Here is a 23,344-nt window from a genome sequence, read left to right as displayed (position 1 = left end):
CCCCTGGTTTATTTATAAAAAAATAAAAAAAACAACAACACAGAAGCGCATTTTAATACCCTTAATTCCATGGTGAGACTTTTTTACTCCAAACTTAAGACGGATCGTTAATGACTTCATGGAAACATTAGAAGTTCGTGAGAGGAGGTACAGAACCTCATACATCATAGAGGTCTGTGTGTGGTTGGTCCTTTGTCATTAAGGGAACATTTTTTAACTGGGTTTCAGGAAAGCCACACCACGTCCGAATGATAGTACCACTTAACAACAACTCAGCTGCCACACTGGCCACAATTACAGGGCTTTAGGAAGGAACTCATACCCAAAACTGGCACAGAGAATGCATCAAGTTGGACTAGGGGGTGAAATTATTGGATGCTCACAGCATACGTAGTTTTCTGGTGTAAGTCCGTGCGATGAACCAGAGTAAAAGATGTTTTTCTGGCACTTTGACAAGTAAAGTGTGGTTCTCTTTGTCTTTGAATTGTTATACTGTGGCAGCTGTGTTTTAGTTACATGATGAATGAGAGCAGAGCAGAATCGCATAGTGTTAACTTGACAAACATCCAGCAGCACATCTGGGCTATTATTGATGTAGCAGGAGATTAACAGCAGGGGGCAATGTTGAATTTGAGCTGATGCCTCGCAAAAGAGAAGGATGGAAAGAAATGCATCTTATTTTACATAAAATCACAGTCTATCAAATTACTGTCTCCTCTAGTTTAAATGTATTTAATGTCTCTTCTGAGAATCGACTAACCACAATTAATTTCAGTCATTAGCCCTCAACCCTCTAAAGCTTTGCCCACTGACGGTAAATATGTCAGACCTTTTGTGCTGGCATACCTTCTATATTTGATTTAATTCACGTAGACTTCTAAATCCTGAATCCTCAAAATGTCATTGTTTTCCTCATCTGATTACACTTTGCTTGTAAAGTAAGCAGACGTCGTGATCTCCGCTCTTGTTCGCCTGCAGTCTGCATGTAAATGTTACAGCACAGAGACAGTAGTCTGGCAGAAAAGCATTACAAGGAAACCTGAGAGCTGAAGTACTGACACAACAATGTAGACACAATGACCCAAACCGCAGCGGTAATGCTTGGATAAAACATTTTAAGTATATCTTTGGGATTTTAATGTTACCTGACTCCAGGAAGAATAGCCATGTAAAATCCATGAGGAGTTATAGGGCCCATAAAATAAGTTTTATAATCACGTTTGTGAGCTAGGGGGAACATATTTCACCAGTTCATCTGTTTCATTTGAGCTTCTGCCAGGGGACGGATAAAGGAAACATGTCCTCTGCAAAAGGCAAAGCAGGTTTATTTTTACATAGCAACTTTCAACAATGAGGCAACTTAAAGTGCTGTACATCAAATAAAAAATGCATTAGGACAAGTTATAAAAGGGACAGTAGGCAATATAAAAAAGAAGCACATATATGTGATTTACATTACTAAAATAACATAGAATGTAAAAATAAGCTAAAAAAATAATCCGATTAAATACAAGGTGTAAAGTAAGAGTGCAGCAACAGTACAGTGCAAGATAAGAATAAATGGTCTCAGTCTTATAAGCGACCACCAGTATAACTGACCCTTGAAAAGACCCGTGAAAAAGCATTTGAAGGGTCAGTTATCCTTGAGGTCAAAGGTGAGGATTTTTCTGTCAAAGAGTGTGAAGTAAATTGTCAGTTCCTGTTCATAGACGGTTGGTTTGTTAGTCAGACAAGATGTTGTTGTCGTGAACCGTCCTGCTGCTGCATGTGCAGGTCAGTCACAGAGAAATCCTCGTCAGAATGAGACCTTTAGCCAATCCTCGTCTTTATAGCACCTGGTAAATGAAAGCAGCTGTGAGGACAGCAGGGAATGCAACCAGGAATGAACACTAGCAAAGCACATTATTACACCAGCAGGCTTTTAGATCAGGACCCTAAAAGGAAACAGGTTAGATTATCCTTGGTCTCCCCCCCCCTCCTCGTGATCCCCCACTGAATACTGCAATTTTACGGCCCATGACCCTTCCTGCGATAATATCAGGGGTCTGGTGGTTTTTGTTGGCCCCCTCGTGGTCTACGGAGACATTGGCCCCGTCGTCAAGGGAGCAGTGGCTGTCGTCCTTATCGCAGGAAGTCACACAATACAGCAGAGGAATGTAAACGCAGAGCTTTGCTGCAGCTGAACTTGCAGAAACACAATCAAGAGATTTAGTTTTCGAATCAAAGTTTTTTTTTTTTTTTTGTGTGTTTTTCATTCTTTACCTGATTGCTTTGGAACACTGCAGGGAAATACACGTATTTCACTCACAAGAAGACATAACAGCACTGAGCAATTTGGCACAATATTTGTTATCCGTGATGATGAATAACAGAATATTCCAGGGTTTCCGTTATGACATTTTTTAGATGAGGTGGTAAGCCGCAGATCGTGACTTTTTGTGATCAATTTAGTCAGTGGATGTCTAAACTATAGTCACACCCGGTAAACTGTGCCATTTTCTGTGTGAAATCGCGTCTCTGCTTTTCCCATATATTGATGTTTCGTGTCAGAAAAATGTTGGTTTTTTTTCAAAATTATGTGAGCAGTCTTTCTAACGAGGTTGCCCACCTCTCTTATAAAACACCACAGGAAACCCTTAATGCACTGCAATGAAATACACAACCACTGACTGCACCTTCCAAAGTTAGTACACAGTTACATAAAGAGATTCTTGATAGTTTTAACAAAGACTCTATATTATAAGCTTTTAGTGCCATCACTTACAATTCAATTACTTCAATCTCTTCGTGGCCAGTAGGGGGTCGTGTCTGGATCTCACAATTTGCAAATCTCTTGTAAGATGGTTCAGGTAGGCACCGAGTCGTCCGGCAGTGAGTCTTGAGTTTTTGCAAGTTTCACAATTTGTTGGTTACCAGACACAACCCCATCATTACTAAAAGATGTAATAAGTTGATCGAAAGTTGACAATGTTTTTTACAAACATTTGGTTTGATAAATGACAATCGTCAAAATTAATTGTGATTCTCTGTTTGCAATTATTATGAATAGAATATGTTTTAATTCTGGATGGACAGTTGGCTGAAATCAACTTAAGACGTCACCTGGACTTGTGATGGCCGCATTTCACTATGTTCTGACGTTTTATAGACTAATAGTTTAGCACCTTTAAAGCTCACCCAACACGGTATCTTTTCAGTCTTTATGCTAAGCTAGGCTAACCAGCTGCTGGTGGTCGGTTCATATTAGCACACAGACATGAGTTGAAGCAATTGGTTCCCAGCTAGAAAGCGAATAAGTGTTTTTTCCAAAAATATCGACCTATCCCTTTATTTGTTCATTGAAAATAATTATTGACAGATTACGGTAATTAATAATGAAAATAATCATAAGTTGCGTTCCCTTTACGTTTCACAAAGATTCATATTTAGACAGGAAGCGTGCGTCAGACAGTACAGATGTTTGTCGTAAACTGCTCTGTACAATGTTTCATTGATAACACTTCATCAAGGAATCCTCACGTTTGGTTACCACTTGCCAAAAGGACTCTTATATTATATATCTGATCATCCACCGCATGATGAAACAGTCACGTGCGATTCTCCCTGCATGGGGTTGACCCTGAATTTTGGCCTTTGACCCTGACCTGGTGCATAAATTGGGCAAACAGACACACTACAATGGTTCAGGCATCTGATGTCTTTTTTTTTTTTGGAAAACATGCACACCAAACCCCCGGGAACTCAGGTCAGAGAGAAGAAACCTTGGTGATGTGATGTTCAGGGGAAGGGGGTTGATCTTAAAGCATGCTTCTTTTTTTCTAAAGGAGGCTACGGCTCTTATTTCGCTCCTTTAGATGTGTCTGATCACTCTGCTGGAGGTTCAGCTTGGTGACGGATTGATGGATGAGTGAGGATAACACAAATTGAAATGCCCCCTGGAGTCAGGTGCAGCCTCTGCTACAACCCCCGGACCCACTCATCTCTTCAGAGGTCATTGAGTTTAACATTCGTGTCTGGGAATGTTAGCTTATATTTACTGTTGTGTAGCAAAGAGCTATAGAGGTAATCTTCTCATGCTGCAACAACACTATTCTGGTTCATCTCTCTTTTTATTCTCTTAACTATTTATTGATTTCCAATGTGGTACCTATTGTAAAAGAAAAGAACAACAATGGAATTGAAGATGATAAGATATTAATACAATAAAAGCATCCTAAGAGCACAAAACAAGGTTCATTTCCATGTTAAAAACATAAAGCATGTGCATGGTTTTCATCTAATGAGTTACTTCTGCCTTTTGAACATGACGGAAGAAGACAAGAATCCTGTCCTTACTAAAACAATGCGTCATGATTGATCCACCGTAGTCTCCAGTGTTGTTTTGTATTCTGACCTGTAGCGGCTCAAACATTCCTGTCTGCTTATTGGGCAGAAATGACGAGCGTGACACTGACCCTGGGCAGAGCCCCGCTCAAGCTGCCACACAGGTGTGTGGCCTCAGGGAGGAAGAGGGGTAGACGAACGTCGTCTCTCTCTCTCTCTCTCTCTCTCTCTCTCTCTCTCTCTCTCTCTCTCTCTCAACGCAACGCAAACACTCTCGTACTGCAGATCTCACCACAGGAGCCCTCCTTTAATCTCGCCCATGACTTCAGGTCACCATCACGTGTCTGCTCTAATCCGCTTGTTACGGCATCATTTTCTTTCAAACCTGCGGTTATCATGGTACTTATTTAGCGAGTTAAATGGATGGTACTAAAAGGCAGATACTTTCTCTCACCCCAGGACTCAGACTCATTAAATCAAGATCTTGTTGTGTAGTGTCCAAATAAAACTCGGTAAGGATCCCAAAGTGGATCTTTAGCTGCAATTCATCTAGTCTTGCTAAGGAGGACTGGAGTAATGTTTTGTTGTATATTAAATTGTACTCTTGTACTGTTAAAGGTAACATTTCATTGCATATTGTGTGTCATTTATGTTTTATTCAAGTTTTTAAACACTTGGCAATAGAAAGAGTGCAGTGTTTTTGGTGTGAACATTTCCAGATGCTGTAAACTGAGAGGGAAATTGTTTAACTAGCTGGTTAAACGCTGACATTGTAATGCACCAAAATTTGCTTGAGGGGGGAAAATGTTCTTTCAAGCAATTTTCTTTGCATTTGGACTCTTCCTCTGTACTGTAACTCTCCTCTTTTATGCACATGGAGAAAGTTTACAAGCTGCTCAGTGCCAAGTGAAAGCTCCCTCCTATTTCTTTCTCCACCGCTTTCAGTTTTCAATCCAAGATTCCTTCTGCAAATGAAACAGACCAGTGAAATCAAGTTTAAAAACTACGCTGTGAGAGCATTATCTCCCCTGACAAACCCCCATGTGAACAAAATTTGACATTAATGCATGCAATTTGGAGAGGCATCCCAAAACTGCAGTGAAAAAGTGAACGACCCAAAGCACTCCTTTCAGTTTTCGATATCTCCACATTACGTAGACGCTCTGCAGCTCAAATTATGGTATTTGGTGATCTGTCAACACCTGTATCTGAAATGAGTCATTATGTGTAGTTTGGGAACTGGAGGAAAATATTTTATCTAACTTAGTTGATGACAGCTTTGGCAGGATATTTAGCTGATGGAAATGAGTTGGAGAAACTGTGTGATCTGGCTGAAGTGTTTTGGAGGTGACAAGGGCAACATGTGAATGCTGCATATTTCCCTTTGTCCCTCTCAATTTGTTAAAAATGTTGATTCTGTTTTGGATATATTGGATGTATTTTTTCTTTGACTTGGAGTTGGTACTAAGGAGACAAGTTTAAAAGATGGAAACGGAGCGCAACATTTCCCACAGTCATGAGCACTTTCCACATTTACCACATTTTCAAAAGCTAGATCCAAATTCACTCACGGAAAACATTCAAGACTTAATCAGACTGACATGAAAAGGAAGACGTATTATTTTGTTAATCTTTGCTGCTCAAAGAACACGCTCAATGCTGTTTTTACTAAAACACTAATATAATGAAACATGTTTGATTGTTCTTTGTTCTTTTAATTTCTGCTTATGGTTGTGTTTGTTGTTGGGTGCAGGATTTAACTTTGTCCTTGTTTCTTCCTGTCAGACGTTAATGAATGTGAAGAGACCAATGGAGCCTGTGAGGCTCTCTGCTGTAACACCATTGGAAGTTACTACTGCAGGTGCCCTCCTGGACAAAAACTCAATGAAGATGGCAAAACCTGTCAAGGTGAGTCCTCTACTATACCTGTTTGGTTGTGGCGCTGGGTAGTATATAAATGTAATATCAATATAAGTAATATGATAGCAGTATTTGGGGTTCTGGTTATCACACTTTATAGCTACAATGATCCCTGATACAGCCTTTCTGATCTTGCTGAGTACATATTTCTATCTGCTCGATCATCGGTTCCATATTACTACGCTCAAAAATGTTCTTGAGTGAAAACATCTTTTGGAAGCATAAGTTGTCATCTCCAAAGCTATTGTATTGAAATATTCTGTGGAAAAAAATCAAACATTACATTGGATTCTGTCAGTATTGTTCATCTCGAGATGACACCATGACACTCAACCTTCACTATACTATTGAACGTTGTTATTCATGCTAGCAGTGTGGCTCTAGGGATGTCAATGTCAATCACTTTAGTCCAGACCAACAGATCTTAACAGTTAGTGGTTGAAACTCGGTTCAAACATTCTTGCTTCATGGATGAAGTCTAAAGTGTGTGAAAACTGTTGGATGGATTGCTATGACATTTGGTTCAGACATTTATGTTCCCCTCAAGTTCAAGAATTGCAACAACGTTCCTTCTAGCGCCACCATAAATATTCAAATGTGTCCGATACTTTGGTTTATGACAAATAACCTGCAAAACTAGTGTTTTTCCCATCAGCCTCAGCCTCAACGTAGTGCTTATTGGAACATTTCAGAGCTGTAGAATCTTGGTCTTATTGACCCAGTTTATACATTGGATGACATGTTGAATGACCATTATCATTTTAAACATACTGAGCCCCTAATGGTTCACCTTGCAAATAATTTACTTCAGTCTACTGCAGACAGCATCCACATGTTTTTGGTCCTTTATTTTGTATTTTCTTCCCCACATGTTTATGTTGACATTTTAAGTTTTATTTTAAATTTGTATTCAGTGAATATAGATTCTGCAACCAGTTAACATCAAAACCATATCATTTCAACCCAAGTGAACCACAGGACCAGCTCTTTTTTTTTAAACTTGTACACTGTAGATAATAAAGTAATGTTGGCTCAAAATGTCTGCCCAGCATCTCTGAACCACAGCTCACCAAAACTGAGCTTCTTTTCCCATGAGATTCCCATTTTGCTCCATCATGATTTGATGTTTCTGATTAGCAAATCTCTAAGAGTGGTTGGTTTAATCAGAATAATGATTCCTCTGTGCAGCAGCCAAGCCTAGAGGAGAGACTCTGCAGTATGGCTGTCTGCTGGAGGAACCAGGGAAAGATCTGATCCAGGTCACGGTTATTAGGAGAGTCGATGGGAACGTTGTCACAGCTGGCTTTCATAGCTCTCTGCCCTCCGCCACTGGTGTATATTGGGAGAAAACAGCTACCCGCAGCATTAATGTCCTAATTGTCTGTAATTGGCAGTAGTATTAACAGAGGTAAAAGAAGCTGGATGAATGCAGTGGATGTTTAAGTAAGCGCTGCATGTGTGGCACTGGGTCTGCAGAAAGGGATCAGGTTCCCTTCTGCATGACGGCCTGAAGCTGGGAGGGCTGCAGAGTCTGAGCCTGCATGAGTCCAGATGAGAGACAAGATCCATTCATTTAGCTCTTAAAAATAAATGGTTCTAGGGAGTTGGATCGTACACAACCGCACTACTACTTTGGGGGAATCCTGTCCTTGGCAACGTGCTATAATACTTTTTGATAAAAGACATCTGCGGCTGTGGGATGTTAATATGTGAATACCGCTGGCATAGACAGAAAGGAACAACTGCATCTTTTGTTCGGTGCAAAAATAAATAAAAGGAAAGGAAAATAAAATACTGAATTACAATTTAATCCTTTGTGGACGGTTTTCTAGATTTCACCTCCTGGATAAATTCCATTTTATTAATGCTTTAATTTTTTTTTTATTTTGAATAAGCAGCATTGATACAAATGGCACTGATCAAAGTGGAAGAGGCCAACAGTAACTGCTCTCGTGCTGAGTGCAGAGCAGCAGTGTCAACACTTTAGCCATCATGCAGAATGAACTTGACTGCTCAGACCAATAACAGCATGAAGTTGGAGGTTTTGGTCTTCCAGTGCTTGGCACCTGTCTCAATAGTGAGCTCTAGGACTGTGTGAGTTACAAAAAGGTATTAGATGCCCTTGTTAACCCTGAGAACTGAATAGTTCCTGTAAAGATTTTGAATCTGTTGCTAGGTTCTCTCTGGGATTTTTCTTGTACTGTATTCAGATTCCTGTACTCAGGCTTGGAGCCATAGCTGTACGATACATTGCCAATCATTTGTCCTCCATCCCATAGCAGACTACATTCCTTCTCACCTGGCTGGCGTTATTACCCGCATGATTCTGATGTCTGCACAAATAGGCATTTTACGTACGTGCGATGATGTGTCCAGACGGGTTGTGAATATGTTTGCGTGTGGTGCGACAAAAACAATCTGTATCAGTTTCTGCTGGTCTGTCTGAGCTTGAGTTCCTCTCAGATGCTTGTGGCCTGATGTAACGACTGCACAGGTGTATGTTACAGAAGCTTTATGTTTGCATTATCACAAAGGCAGGTCATAAGACGGGAAGCTTACGGTCTTTGTATCCCGCAGAGGTCTCTTAAGGACCATTTCTGTTCAAATCAGGGAAGTGATGCTGACCATGAACATGCTTGGCTCTCTATAAGCTCTAGAAAGTGTCGTCATGGTCCTGCCTCTGTGTTTGTGTATGTGTTGGCAACAGATGAGAGTGCACAGTGCTTAGCTCCTGAATAGTCAATTTCACTGCAAGGCTCATTCCTTTCTCAGATGTTTGGATTATAAATACTGGATTTGACGTCTGGCACTTATCTCATTTGGCTTTCCTTTAGTGAATTTTTTTTATCGAAAGAATGTCAAAAGAAAAATATAGACAGTACATCCTTAAGTCTGTTCGCATTCTTTATTCTCCAACAACGGAGTGATGTGCACTCGTACGTCTCGCTTTTAATCATTTTTTGAATGTGTCCCACAAGTAAAATTTAGTGCATCATTGAGGACAAGACATCGATCAATGTTGGCTCGTAAAATGCAGAATTATGTATTTGTATTTCATGCAAGACTGGATATTGTGATAGAGAGTTTAGGCTGGGGGTGAGAGGGAAATCTCGGGAGAAGGGGGGGGGAGAGAGGAGGACCTTTAATGTGATGGACATTTAGTTTTAGTAGATGGGAGGGTGAAAGAGAGAGGGGGATGGAGGAAGGGAGAGGAAAAATCAGGAGGCAGAGTGAATAAAAAGTAGTTGCAATGTTACATCAATCCAGGATTTAGCACTGGCAGAACTGGTCATTCATTTGAACTTGTCATAGCTATTGTACTGAACAAACATTAAGTTTAATTTTTGGACTTTTGTTTAAGGTCTCTGTGAGGCGTTACGTTTCACTTTGGACCATGACTTTGTCATCAGGATGGTGGATTTACTTTTTGGTTTTAGTTGAAGTGATGGCATGTCTGACATCTGCTGCAAACTATCCACAGAATTACTATAGAAGGATTTGCTATAGGCCATACTGTTACCATGGATACCATGGCTACAACCGGGGCTACCCTGCAGCAGGTAAGTGATCATTTCACAGTCACTCTGCAGATGAAGCCTTTGACAGCAGTGTTTAAAGCTTCCACTCTGGTTTCCATTCTCGAGAGGAATAGTTTGTAAAATGTAATTCATGTCAATCATTGAAGTGAGTAACTATTTCATTTTATAATAAATTAATTTGACTCTTTCATAAGAGGGGAGGAAGTTAATTTCACAAAGGATCATGAATAGATTCATCATTTTTATATACAGTAGTATTTAATACATAAGTAGGGAGTTATTTACAGTAGTCAGAGTATTTGTTCATACCTTAGCCAGACTGGCTTATCAGCCCCACTGATAACGTGTCTGCTGTCTGGCACTGCCCAGATTACTTTGTCTCTGATCAGAGTAGGGGAGGATTGCTTTACCAACAAAGATTAGAGCACATGAAAACATGAACTATGAATCATGAGAGACGCTTTGTAACGCTAACACAAACAGGGTTAGATACCAGATACACCGTCGAACAGATTATGTCAATATTATTTTGACTGAATATTTCTTTTCACGTTTGGCAGGACTACAGCGCTCTCGGGGATATATGCAAAAGATGAAACCTGTTTAACATTTATTATTACCATATTGCTGATAATCCCCCTGATCCGCTGTGTTACTTAGATGTCAGTCTTGGACTTAAATCAAGGCTGTTAAAAAAAAAATAATTTATCTTCTGCACACAATAAACAAATCACCTTTCGGAAATGGACCAAAATAGTGTTCCATGAAGCTGACACCGTGCTGTTGGTGGCTGCGGGCAGAGAATTAAAGTGCATTCTGTAAAAGCCAACGTCTGTGGAGGCTTTGGCTCTCAGCTCGGGGTGGATCATGTTCTCGAAGTGGAAACCAGGCTGGAGGGGCTTCACTGACTGTGCGCTGCAGTCAACAGAAGAACAGCAGCTCCACAATGCTGGACCTATTTCATGAAAAACCAAACCAAAGGACGGAATGCAGCGTGCATGGAAAACGAAGTGACGGCTTCTGCCAGCTTTCCTGGACGAAGTGGAGCTGAAGTTTGGCAGCAGAGAGACGAAGAAGAGGAAAGTTTAGAAGCTCATTTCCGCCCCAAATGCTATTTTTGAAGATGTCGTTGGATATTATTATGACTAGATGAGTTCAGAAGGATATTCCTTTAATTTAGCTGTCTTGGGTAGGTTTTACTGGAACAAGTAGATTCGAGTCCCTTTATGTTCATACACTGTATTTTTGCTCTTATCCTAACCCTATTCTTGTTTTTATTATGAAGAGAAGAATCTGTGTTTTGTGAATCACATTAACCACCAAGATTTTGTAATTTGCAACACTGTGCTTCCTTCATCAGGTCCAATAACATCGGAGTGATATGTTATGGGTTTATGGGCTTATCGTTGGTTAAACACAGTTTGTGTGAACTGCGGGAACATGGAGACAATGATGTGGTGGTCTGTAGCGTGCATGATGAAGCTCAGATGCAGATCTTCCCACTGCTTGCTGCCTCAATCCCACACAGCGTGACACGAGCATTACGGAGGCTAAATTCACTCCTTATGTTACAGAGATTTATATTCGTTTCACCACTGGCCACAAGAAATACATCCGTGAAGGGATGGTTCTGATTTTTTTTAGTAGGGTTGTATGAAGTACTTATCCATAGTCGGTGTGTTACAGTTACAGTGTTACAGTGTGTAGATGACGGTTGACGCGACCCAAGTTTGGAGAAGCAGGCAGGAGTAGCAGCGTAAAAGCTAAGCAATCTACTTTACTGCCGGGTTTAAGTTTACAATATAGTTTTTATATTTATTTGGTAAATCCAAACTAAAACACCAAACACAAACAAAGTAACCGATTGATGCTGTGATACACCAGCAACCTGTGTTCTGTGAGGTTTTTGTCAAATAGAGCATAGATGGATATCATGACTTCAGTTCCCCGTCTGAAATGACTGTCTGACAGCAAAGTTAAAGCAATGAAAATATTCCAAATGTAGCGTACACTTGGCACAACTGATATTGATTTTCAAACCATCGTTTTGGTTTTCTGGCCCCTCAACTTAACTGTTTAGGTTCACTTTCATCAACCTTGTTTCCAGCAGCAGCAGGCCGCTGTTTTCAGCAACAAAAAAACTCACTGTACACAGTTAGCAACTAGCTGTTGATCACAGTGGAACATTTATTAGCTTAAGACTCAGATATTTCCCTAACAAGGTGGTGGAGACCAAATACAGAGCTAAGAGGAGAGTGAACATTGGACACATCCACCAGATGGCCCAAAACACAATACCAAATATGTGCTCCGTATCTGCTGAACGTGTTCATATGAAACTGTTTTAGGTTTGCTATATCTTAAACTTAAAAGGCCAATAAAATAAAATAATTTAGAAAAAAGACACAGCAGCATGTATCCAACCATTATCTATACCTGTTTATTATTTGCAGGGTTGCTGCCCCGGCTCACGTTGTGTGAGAGTCAGAGCTCACCGTATCTGTCCATCACAAGGCTGACACACACACACACACACACACACACACACACACACACACACACACACACACACACACACACACACACACACACACACACACACACACAGAGAGAGACAACATATCACTCTCACATTTACATCTATAGGCAATGTATACTTTCCCCTAACTGGCTTGTCTTTGGACTGTGGGAGAAAAATGCACTGAGAGGCAAGCTATGAAGGCGACTGTATATATGTATTTATTTGCTAATGACTCTTCCCACAAAGGGTACAAGACTGTCTATTTATTTTTTGGGGAGGAAGGGATTTGCAGTGTTGAGAAATTAGTTGTTTTTTTATGCTGAACTGTTTGATGCATTTTACAACACAGTGCTTGAAGACAAATGTATGGTCAGTAGTGAGACAAAACAACACACAAAATATAAAGGCAAGAGAACATTAGAAAATAATATTCACCCTTAGTAAATTATTAACGCTAGTTTATAAAACTATCTCTTTTTCGCTGGAATTCCTGTGAATCTTGAAATAGTTTCTTGCTGAAAATAGCTGCCTGGAACTGCACTGAACAAAACATTTCTCAATCAGACACTTAACTTGGCACTGACTAATAGTCTTTTATGACATGTCGGCTATTTTTAAACACAGCAGCCAAAGTGCATTCACACTCACCTTTTTAATGTGTCACATCACTTTATCAGCCAGCAACATTTCCAGTAACTTGTCACTGGCCTGGAGGTGAGGTGGGTTCAACATCATCTCCTGTTTTTCACGATAATTATGGCAGCAGATTGGGCTGTTAGCAGAAGTCCAAACATATCAGGACTTCATAAATCAGCTCTGATCTCACAGGGGGTCTGCTGTGGAACTGAGAAAACAATGTATTAGTCTTTGACCCCTAAAATAAGAAATGTCTAGGAACACTGCTCGTTTCATTTGAATCTTGTCACATGGCAAGGCAGTCATGTTTTCCTCACCATCGCTTTCCCAGACACTTTATTTGTTTATAATCTGAAGGCACGGCTGAGAGGAATGTGTATGTTTTGCATCCTCTGATTTAAGCTTCCATATGTTTGCTGTACCCAGGGGACTTTGACAAGAAGCAAAGGAATTTAAATTTGGGGTTTAAATGTTCAGTAGTTGTTCCCACATGGGGGGATTTGTTTGTTTGAGCTGCAATGCACTTGTAGAATAATTTCCCTTCTCATCCATCATCGCCTTTCCTCTCAGAGAACATCCTTACCCTAAAACCTGCATTAAATTCCTCCCTCAGCTTGGCAGCTCATCTGGTCTTTATTCTTGCGACCAATTTTTTCCTCATAATAAGAGGATTTAGTCAAATTGCACTAATTTCGCTCCATTCTTTCTCCTTCTGTCTGCTTCTGTCTTTTTTTTTTTTTTTTTTTTTCCCTCCTTCCGTACAGATATCGATGAGTGCCAGGTCCATAATGGAGGCTGCCAGCACAGATGTGTGAACACCAGGGGCTCCTACCACTGTGAATGCCACCCAGGCTCTCGCTTGCATGTGGACGGCCGCACCTGCCTGGGTAAGGGACATTCACTGTGTGGCAGTGCTCACATTGTACAAGCCGAAGTCTGCACACTGAAATAAAACTTGTAACAGGTCATTTGGCCCTGTTAGGTCTTTGTTAGCATACTGTGATGTTACAATCACAGCTTGATTTGAGGTTTCATCCTTCCTTTAATGAGTACGATGGCCGACATCGTTTCCCCTTTGTAACACGGCCCCACTTGTTCAAAACTCACATAAACAATGAATCACTGTTTCAGAGGAACTAGTCTTCTGAAAGTCTTTACTGTGAGTGTTATTTCTTTGGTCATTATGTCATTAAAGTTTAGCCACAAATGCGTTTTCAAGTGGGCACTTAATCATGTAAACCACATTTGTGATGTTGCACAAGAAGACCTCTTTGATTCTGACAAGAAGCCCTATTGTGAGATGATTAAAATAACATTTGCTGGCAAAACCACACAGTCAGTGCAGTTTTTAGTGCAGATTTCTTACACAACTAATTGATTATCAAAAATAGATGCCGATCTCGTTGCCCCAGTCTCTCGTCCCTGTTTCCTCTCTCCACGGTCTACTCTTAATGAAGGAACAAAACACTCTCCTACTAATCGTCTGACTAATAATTTAAGCTCTAGATTGTACTACATACTTTGTAGTAGTACTGTGTTTGACATCCCATGATGTCTTGATCCCCTCCACTGCTCAATCATTCTTTACAAATATAACCACCTATACATTGTATAAGTACTTACAATTAAAACAAAGTACCAGAATTATTAAGAGAGAATGTAGAAAGCTGTGAGTTGATTTACCAGTTTTGCTGGCCGTGGTTTCCGTACCTCTGTTTAGTTGTAATTCCAACCGTTCCCTCCATTAAATTCTGCTTGAGTGTTATTTCAACGCTCACATAAGCTTCACATAAATCTGCTTGTTACTCCTGACCTCTGCTGAGTTTACGCAGTACCTGTATGTTATTTTTGTCATGCCAGATACATTAGAATTGGATTTTTCAGAAATAGCTGATGGAGAAAAAGAGTATAAACCTGGCACCACTTTCAGCAGTCAGGAATGTATACAGAGTGGCCTGACATTTAGAGTGGAACTCATTATGTGTTTCTTGGCTTCGTAATGCAAAGTTGTTTCATTGTCTTATGGAGCAGACACTGTAGCTGGGACCCACCTGTCCCTGCCGTGCCCTTTTGTGACAGCTGTTGCATGAAGAAATGACTGATTGCACCAATAATCATAGTGCACATCTGGACGGACTCCCCGGTGAAAGCTGTCTGTGAGGCTGCATATCCCTCTGCTTATAGTCGTGTTCAGATTGCGCAGAGGCAAGCTGCAAAGTGTGTGCATGTTCACAAATAGATCTGAAATCCTACTGTCCTTATAAAAAGTGAATGAAAGTTGTTTTTTTTTGCACTATGCACAACATGAACACTTGCATACTGGACAGAGGAAAGCACAAACCAGTCAGCAGCACGGAGTCATGGGTAGACAAGGAAGAGCAGATGTCCTCAAATCAATTCAGTCTCAGCTCTGCTTGTCTTATCCAGCTCTTGATCTGCCAGCACAGGTCAGATGTATCCCACACACTTAGCGTGTGGCTGAATAATATTTGAGCTGGAAAGCTCCCTGCAGTTTGACGTGTGCTTGTGATGGATGGATCTTGACTCCTGCCTCTTTGAGTATGAAAAACACCGGCCGTGAGAACGCCCGGCTGTTCCGCCTCTCTATACCTGTTGTTTTCGTCAAAGGGGTCGAGTCCAGGCCGACTACCGGGGTTTCATCTGTTGCTGCGAAAAAGAGAGATGCAGACGGAGGGAAGATGATTGAGCTGGCTCTGCCTTCAATCTCATCAGTGGACGAGCGTTGTCCACCACAGAGGTCCTGTCTCTGTGATTTTTGGCTCTTCTGAGGAGATGGATCTTTTGTGGCTCATAGAGCAAAGCAATTCTCTGAGGTATTCGCTGATTGTAGGAATGTCAGTACAGCGGTCATGACCTCTGAGGAATATTCCTGTGGATGTGCCGCTGCAATCAAATCAGAAGTCAGAAAGAGATATAAAAGTGCAATTTTGATTTATAGGCATTGATTTATTTTCTGCAAAGATGGTGGATTTTCTCATTCCCTATGACTGTCTTTCTTTCTGCTCCTTCATTTAAGTTTTTCTAGCCTTCTGTCACGTCTCTAAGTTATTTTCCCTTTTTCTCCCCCCTGCTCAGCTGTTCATTCGTGTGCCATCAGCAACGGAGGATGCGAACACTACTGTATGCAGCAGTCTACCGTTCATTTCCGCTGTCGCTGCAAGGCAAATTACATACTGGCAGAGGATGGCAAGCATTGTAAATGTGAGTGAGACTGTGGCGTAAGGCAACACTAAACACACATCAACACATGGCACAGGACAGAAAAGAGAAGTAATAAATGGATCGGTGACTAAGGAAAGACTGCCAATACATCTGAGCACTTTGGAAGACTCTGTGGGTGGGATTCTGAAGAGTTGATCATAACATTAAAAACACACTTTCTGTATCTTCTGCCATTTGTAATTATCTGACAGTGTGTCTGTGCTGGAGCAGGATTAACCGTCGTCCATGGAATGAGACATTGGCAGCAGTCTGCCTCATTGGTTTTTTCCCCCTGAAATTAGTATTTTAATGTTCTTGCTTCTTTTAATGTTTCTGATCTGTGAGGCCTAGTTGAGTACAGTTCTCTGGGGGTGGGAAATTAAACATAAATGCATTTTATCTCTCAAATGCTTTTGCTTTGTAATTGTTGGCTGAGAACAGCTTCCTCTGTTTGCAAAGCTGAAGGGTCTCAACCTAGGTGGTGGACAGGCTTACACTTGTCAAACACATATAACTATGCAGAGAGGACAATATAGAGACGAGGTTGAGCCAGAAGTGTTCCCCACGTGACTGACACCATTGGATTTCTATTTATGAGTGTGTGCTTTTTGTGTTGCAGTGCAGAATCCCTGTGCAGATCACAACGGAGGCTGTATGCATGAGTGTCGGGTTGATGGTGGGAAAGCTCACTGTGACTGTAAAGCTGGTTACATCTTGGCTGAAGACGGGAAAACCTGTCAAGGTAAATTCACCAGTAACAAATGATGACATTATAATGATTATTATTGTAGCTCAGAGTTAATCAAGTGAAGAAAATATAAGAAAATGTAACATTTAGTAGCTGCTCTGGAGCTTTTGATCATCGCACACTAATTTTCCTCAGCAGATGAAGTTTACCCAGTTGACATGGAGTTAAGCTGTAGATGTTTAAATTTATTTTTTCGGAGAGCACTTCAAAATTTTCTCATCCACTTTGGCTCAAAAGTTTGATGATTGGAAACAGCAGAGAAATAGAAATTGGAAAAACTACATTTCCATGTAAACTGGGCAAACTCGGTCTGCAGTAGAAGCAGAGTGGGGGTTTCTGGCACAACTTCTCCAACTTTCATGCACGGAGAAAGGAAAAAGTCTGGAGAGGTTAAAACTCCAGCAACACTTAGCTGAAACGTGTTGGTCCCACAATAAAGCCGGACACTCTGTCTGCTGACAAACGCTGTTTGATACTATGGAGCTTTTTTTTTAAATTGATGAAGAATTTGAAAGCCCATGTTTACTATTGAGTTAAAAGATGGTTTTCAAGTGCAAACATTGATTTAGTGTGATGTAAATGAACCTGTGCACAACAGATGTATTCCTCCATTGTATTCAGTATTTTTTTAAACATATTTTTTGTCACAGATGTCGACGAGTGTGAAATAGAAGAGGCCAACTGTGCTCATGGCTGCCACAACACACTGGGCTCTTACGCCTGTGTGTGTCACGCTGCCTATGAGCTGGGATCTGATGGGAAACAGTGTTACAGTAGGATTACACTCTATTAACATTATCACATGCATGCAAAACGTTATATTTAGTTATTACAAGATATTTTAGTTCTTTAATTGACAGACATTGTCTCACTTTGAACTTGTTGAAGGAATCGAGATGGAGATCGTGAACAGCTGCGAGAACAACAACGGAGGCTGTTCGCACCACTGCCAGCATTCAACCAGCGGCCCTGTTTGCTCCTGTAACCAAGGGTACAGACTAGATGACGACCTCAAAACCTGTGCTGGTAAGAAGCTGTAATGTACTTGCATTGACTTAAAAAAATGCTTATAACAAATTATAAAGGCATACTTAAAAAATGCATCAGCACTCATCCACGGCAGAGGAAAGCTCAGTTAGTGTAGATGATCACTTAATACAATTAGATAACGAAACAGCCAGAAAACAAAAGTAAAACAGGGATCTACACAGGAGAACTATTATGTTTCATGCAAGTTAAAGACTTAGAGGGATATGTAGGACTCTCATCTATTACACCAAAATGCTCTCTTGGTCACAGGGTGGAAGATGGTCTTGAGTTTTCAGCCCTAAACCTGTACAAGTTACATGATTTTATATGATTTCTGTCAGTGAGCAGGGAAGCATATCACTACAGGCAGCTCAAAATGTCAGCCTCCCTGCTTGTTGTGTTTGGCAGACGTCGATGAGTGTGGAGAGCAGAGCTCCTGCTGTGAGCAGGACTGCACCAACTATCCCGGGGGTTATGAATGCTACTGCTCAGCAGGATACAGACTCAACTCAGACGGATGTAGCTGTGATGGTATGCGTATGGCACTCACACTGTTATGAGACTGAATATTTACCTGTGTTGAATTTGGGAGAGTTCTAGTTTGACTCCGAAGGCGTCAACACAAACATGCACAGTGTCGTCTTTGTTTAAATGTAACATGTAAAGCGAGTAGTCGCTCGGTTAAACTTGCTTTGGCTTCTCTCAACTTCTCTTGATGTAGCAAAAGTGTTTGAGTCTGTGTTGGGTCTGTGTTGTTTAGATGTAGACGAGTGTCTGGCATCGAATGGCGGTTGCGATCACACGTGCCAGAACAGCGCGGGTTCCTTTCAGTGCTTCTGCCGCCGGGGTTTCCGCCTCGACGAGGACCGGCAATCCTGCATCCGTAAGTATCAAAAGAGAGTGGCCAAGTGTGAATCACACCAGAAACATGCCAACGGAAAATCTGCCAAACTGTTGTTGTCGTACTGCAAAAAAACGTCCTGTGTACAGAGTTGTTCACTTGAGATGGATATCGCAGTGATAAAACATAGAGCATATACTCTTTTCTTAATTTTTATTTTTTTGTGTTTATTGGTTTTCAGTTTCATAGATAAGTTCAATGCAAATTCAATTTTTGTGTTTTACAAACAAACGAGAGAAAAGGACAAGACATTAATAAATGAATGACAGAGGACTTAAAACGAACAAAAACACATGTTGCTCATGTCGCTTAATAATTCAGCTTGAAATATTCATTGATGTTGTTTGTCCAAAAATAAGAACAAGGGTAACGTAGCGCCTAAGAGGACGATCTTCTCTGGTTACGCTGTATATGGTAATCAAAGGATCAAGTTCCCAAAAAACATCTGATAGTTTGGAAAATACATTTCTAGTAGTTGGCTCTTTAGAGCAAGTTTTCCTTTGGAATAATGAAGACAACGTAGTACCTTAAACGATATTTCATATAGTTCATGCCTAATGCACATTGATGCTATACGTACATTTATCGGCATCTTACCGCTGGTCCTCCGTTACGTCCGATCCCAAATCAATCTCCCAAACAGCTATCAGAATAACTTAGGAAGTGTTTTGCAAGATAAATAATCAAAAGCTATTGGTGCCTTAGCTAAGAGATCGAAAGAACAATGATTCCATGGATGCATTGTTGGCCAGTCTAGGAGAGGACGATGCGTTGGATTTAATGAAATTGTGGATTTGGAGAAATCTGAATAATTGCGGATTTGGAGAAATCTGAATAATTGTGGAAGAATAAATGTAACCGTTCAAATGAGGGCAATATTCCATCAATGTAAAGAGTTTTCATAGCTTCAACACCGACATGTTTCCACAACTCAAATGACGTGTCAATTATGGAGGGAGGAAAACAGTGTTTGAGGGATGGAGGAGCAAGATGAGACTTCATTTGCAATCCAAAGTGTTGCTTTTTTTTTTAAGGGACTGTGTAACAATTGGGTTATCTTTTGTATAATTTAAAGGCAAAGGTAGTGAAAAGAAAATAAGTGGAGATAAAGCGGTAGGGTAATGTGACGCCTGCTCAAGCTACAGTCAGGGAGTCCCATACCCCCACTTTTTCTTTCATTGTTCCAAATAAAGTGAGTTATTACCTTATCTAGGTCTGCAAACAAAATGTGTTTTCATGTGTATTCATTTTAACAACATTGATTCTGCCTGCTAATGAAATGGGGAGATGGGACAACTGGGAGAAACGGGATAGGCGGCAGGTATAGTAATATTAACAGGCAATCACGGCTCCCTTATTTTTAACTTTTTTATTTTGCACTCTCTTGACGTACTATCAAATTGTAAAAACAATTTCTCATTTTAATCTCATTAAAATGGTGTATTTTTGTTCACTCGTTTTGAAATAGAGATTTATTTAAAGACAACACAAACGAAATGGCATCCACTGTATATTGTATATTGTAGTTTGTGTTCCTAACACACCTCGTCTCCCCACAGCACTAGAAGATACAGTTGAGGCTCTGTCCAGCGGAGCTGCCATCGAGTTGCCCCTTATTAAACCGCTGCTCACCTTGATGCAGGACTACAACCAACCCCTAGAGCGCTATGACGACTATGAAGACGACGAGGGGGAGCTGAGGGCCGAGAGTAACCTGGCAGAGAAATTCGGTGAGTTTTCCCCCCTCAAAACCATTAGCCACTCATTATCATTAAGAGCAACCTGTATCTGATTACCTGACTCGCGGGGGGTGAAGCTGTCTGACAGACTCATTTACTGCAGGCAGGAACAGACCACATGGTGGGCCTTAATTACTGCGCTTCATGCTCCCAGACTGTCTGTACATACTGTAACACCACAGCTTCTTTGGCAGGAATGCTGAGGCTTATATGTCCTGGCAGCCCGTAACAGGAAGTCCAAGGCTCTGTTGAGTGTCGCCCATGGTTGGACTCTTTTGACAACGGCAGAACATTTAATATGTAACGCCACTTCACTGAAAGTTGACAAAAACAAATTTAGACATATTCATTTTTTTCACCTGAAATATTCAGCACTAGCCTACATGGTATGTGTGTATAGCTAACTTCGCACCTCATAACTTTACTGAAACTTGTAATTACCTCTCATAACCTTATATTTATAACCTCTGAAATCCAATGAGAATGTTCTGAGGCAGTTACTAAACTTTTTTTATGAGCATCAGATGTCATCTTTAGAGTTTAAATATGATTCAAATTGATAAATTCATCCTTTACTGTGCACTGTTATGACTCAGAGGGGTGTTGATGTAAAAGAGTAGCGTGAACTTCATTCATTACTCTGTTGTTTTCAGTGTGTTTGGACGACACTTTCGGCAATGACTGCAGTTTGACATGTGACGACTGTTCCAATGGAGGGAAGTGTAATCCGTGGAAAAATGGCTGCGACTGTCCTGACGGATGGATAGGCGTCGTCTGCAACCAGAGTGAGGATTGGCTCAAACATATACAGACACTCGAATACATACAGTATGCATGTGTATGCTCTTACTACTGTATCAAATTAGTCAGTATGACAGATTGGCAGTAATGGACCCGTTTTATGTTTCAATTTCACAGCTTGCCCCGAGGGACATTTTGGTAAAAACTGCTCCTTCCCCTGTAAGTGTAAAAACGGTGCCACCTGTGATCCGGCCACTGGGAGCTGCCGCTGTCCTCCTGGGGTCAGTGGAGACATGTGTCAGGATGGTGAGTTATCCACTTTGTCCAAGCCAACATGTTTTGTGTCTTAATCTTCAGTGAAAACATTTCTCTCCCACCATGGGAGCTAGTTAAGTTTACTGTGAGTTGTGTTCCTGTGTGCAGGCTGTCCTAAGGGCTTCTATGGGAAGCAGTGCAATAAGAAGTGTAACTGTGCCAATAACGGCCGCTGCCACCGAACCTACGGAGCCTGTCTGTGTGATCCTGGACTCTACGGACGCTTCTGCCACCTCCGTAAGTCCAACTGTCCTAACAATAACAGACTCACACCCTTGAAATCATTGTTGGACAGACTCTCTGAATTTTACTAGCGTTACATTTCAAGTATCCATATGCAACAAAACAGGCTTGTAAAATACTCCTATTGTGGCTATAATCCTAATGTCGCATCATATTTAGTTTTGTGCACCATCCTGTTATGATGCCATCTCCTCCTTGTTTATTGTCCTTCAGCTTGTCCGAAGTGGACCTTTGGTCCCGGCTGCTCTGAGGAGTGTCAGTGTGTCCAGCAGAACACTCTGGAGTGTCACCGCCGCCACGGCACCTGTGTCTGTAAATCGGGTTACCAGGGCAACACCTGCAAGGAAGGTGAGCACACCATCACAAGGATCATCAAGGACTCATCAACAAACCTTACTTATATTTTCTGTAGCCTGTTTTATGTTCTATGGTGTTATTACTGTACAAATGCAGCATGGATTACAGATGACGGATGTTGTTATAACAAAAAGTATGAAGAAAAACTCAACAAGGAAGCACAACTCAAGTCAACACACATCACTGATTTGCAGTCAAGTCCATTTGCTTTCTAATATAATCAGTGAAGGGAGCCAAAACTGTAACAAATGTACAGCATGAGTCAGTGGAGGAGAACCAAATCCCCTCTAAATAAAGGCAGAAAAGCATTGAGAAGATCATTGAGCCACTTATGACAAAACAGGAGGATGATTTCCATTCTCTCGTATAACGGCTGTCATAACATGATAATTGAGTGCTCTGTCCTGTTCTGTTTCTAGAATGCAACCCAGGTACTTACGGAGCCGGTTGTGAGAAAAAGTGCTCCTGTCCACCAGGAGTGTCATGTGATCATGTGACTGGAGTGTGCCAACGAAAATGCCCCCCTGGTCGTCACGGAGAGAACTGTGATCAGGGTAGGTGGCCCTACTGAGAACACGCTTTCCCCACGCTGAGTTTTTGTCCTCCCATGTTAAGACGAGGCTCTCCTGTGTGTCCCGTGTCAGACTGTCCAGCGGGGATGTTTGGAGCAGGCTGCGTCCATCCTTGTAACTGCACAGGCGCCCCATGTGACAAGGTGTCGGGACGATGCAAGTGTCCAGCGGGGACGTCGGGAAAGCACTGTGAGAACTGTGAGTGCAGAAATATTTAGAGTATAAGTAACCACACACATTTTACATGATAAAATGTATAAAAATGTGCATCTTTTTCACAGTGTGTCCCGAGGGTTTTTGGGGATCAGGCTGCACAGAAACCTGCCCTGTTTGTGAGAATGGCGGCGTGTGTGACAAACACAACGGGTCATGTAACTGTCCTCCAGGGTCAATGGGCAGATTCTGCCAGAACTGTGAGTGTCAGCGGTGTGCATTTTTTTTCGTTTCCACAGCAAAATGCATTTAAACAGTCAACCAGCTGAGGCGGCGCGATGGAATATGGAAATTTCTCAGTGGTGCAGCTTGGACAAGAAATAGA

The 23,344-nt window shown here is 41.2% G+C and overlaps 1 protein-coding gene across 1 annotated transcript in view; it reads left to right on the top strand.

The window, feature by feature from the left end:
• The window catches only part of megf6b (multiple EGF-like-domains 6b), a 59,511-nt gene that overhangs the window by 22,562 nt on the left and 13,605 nt on the right, over positions 1–23,344 (top strand). Inside the window, exons 5-20 of the mRNA XM_068712720.1 lie at positions 6,109–6,231; positions 13,704–13,826; positions 16,036–16,161; positions 16,781–16,903; positions 17,560–17,682; positions 17,798–17,935; positions 18,347–18,469; positions 18,699–18,821; positions 20,399–20,569; positions 21,232–21,363; positions 21,497–21,625; positions 21,743–21,871; positions 22,091–22,225; positions 22,654–22,788; positions 22,879–23,004; positions 23,088–23,219. Of these exons, the coding sequence (XP_068568821.1) occupies positions 6,109–6,231; positions 13,704–13,826; positions 16,036–16,161; positions 16,781–16,903; positions 17,560–17,682; positions 17,798–17,935; positions 18,347–18,469; positions 18,699–18,821; positions 20,399–20,569; positions 21,232–21,363; positions 21,497–21,625; positions 21,743–21,871; positions 22,091–22,225; positions 22,654–22,788; positions 22,879–23,004; positions 23,088–23,219 (2,091 nt within the window). The remainder of the gene's footprint in view (positions 1–6,108; positions 6,232–13,703; positions 13,827–16,035; positions 16,162–16,780; positions 16,904–17,559; positions 17,683–17,797; positions 17,936–18,346; positions 18,470–18,698; positions 18,822–20,398; positions 20,570–21,231; positions 21,364–21,496; positions 21,626–21,742; positions 21,872–22,090; positions 22,226–22,653; positions 22,789–22,878; positions 23,005–23,087; positions 23,220–23,344) is intronic.

Source organism: Cebidichthys violaceus, unplaced genomic scaffold (genome assembly GCF_023349555.1).
Source record: "Cebidichthys violaceus isolate CVI_PGR_0920_01 unplaced genomic scaffold, fCebVio1.0.p SCAF_17, whole genome shotgun sequence".
NCBI lineage: Eukaryota > Metazoa > Chordata > Actinopteri > Perciformes > Stichaeidae > Cebidichthys > Cebidichthys violaceus.
This window is presented reverse-complemented; position numbering and strand designations above follow the sequence as displayed.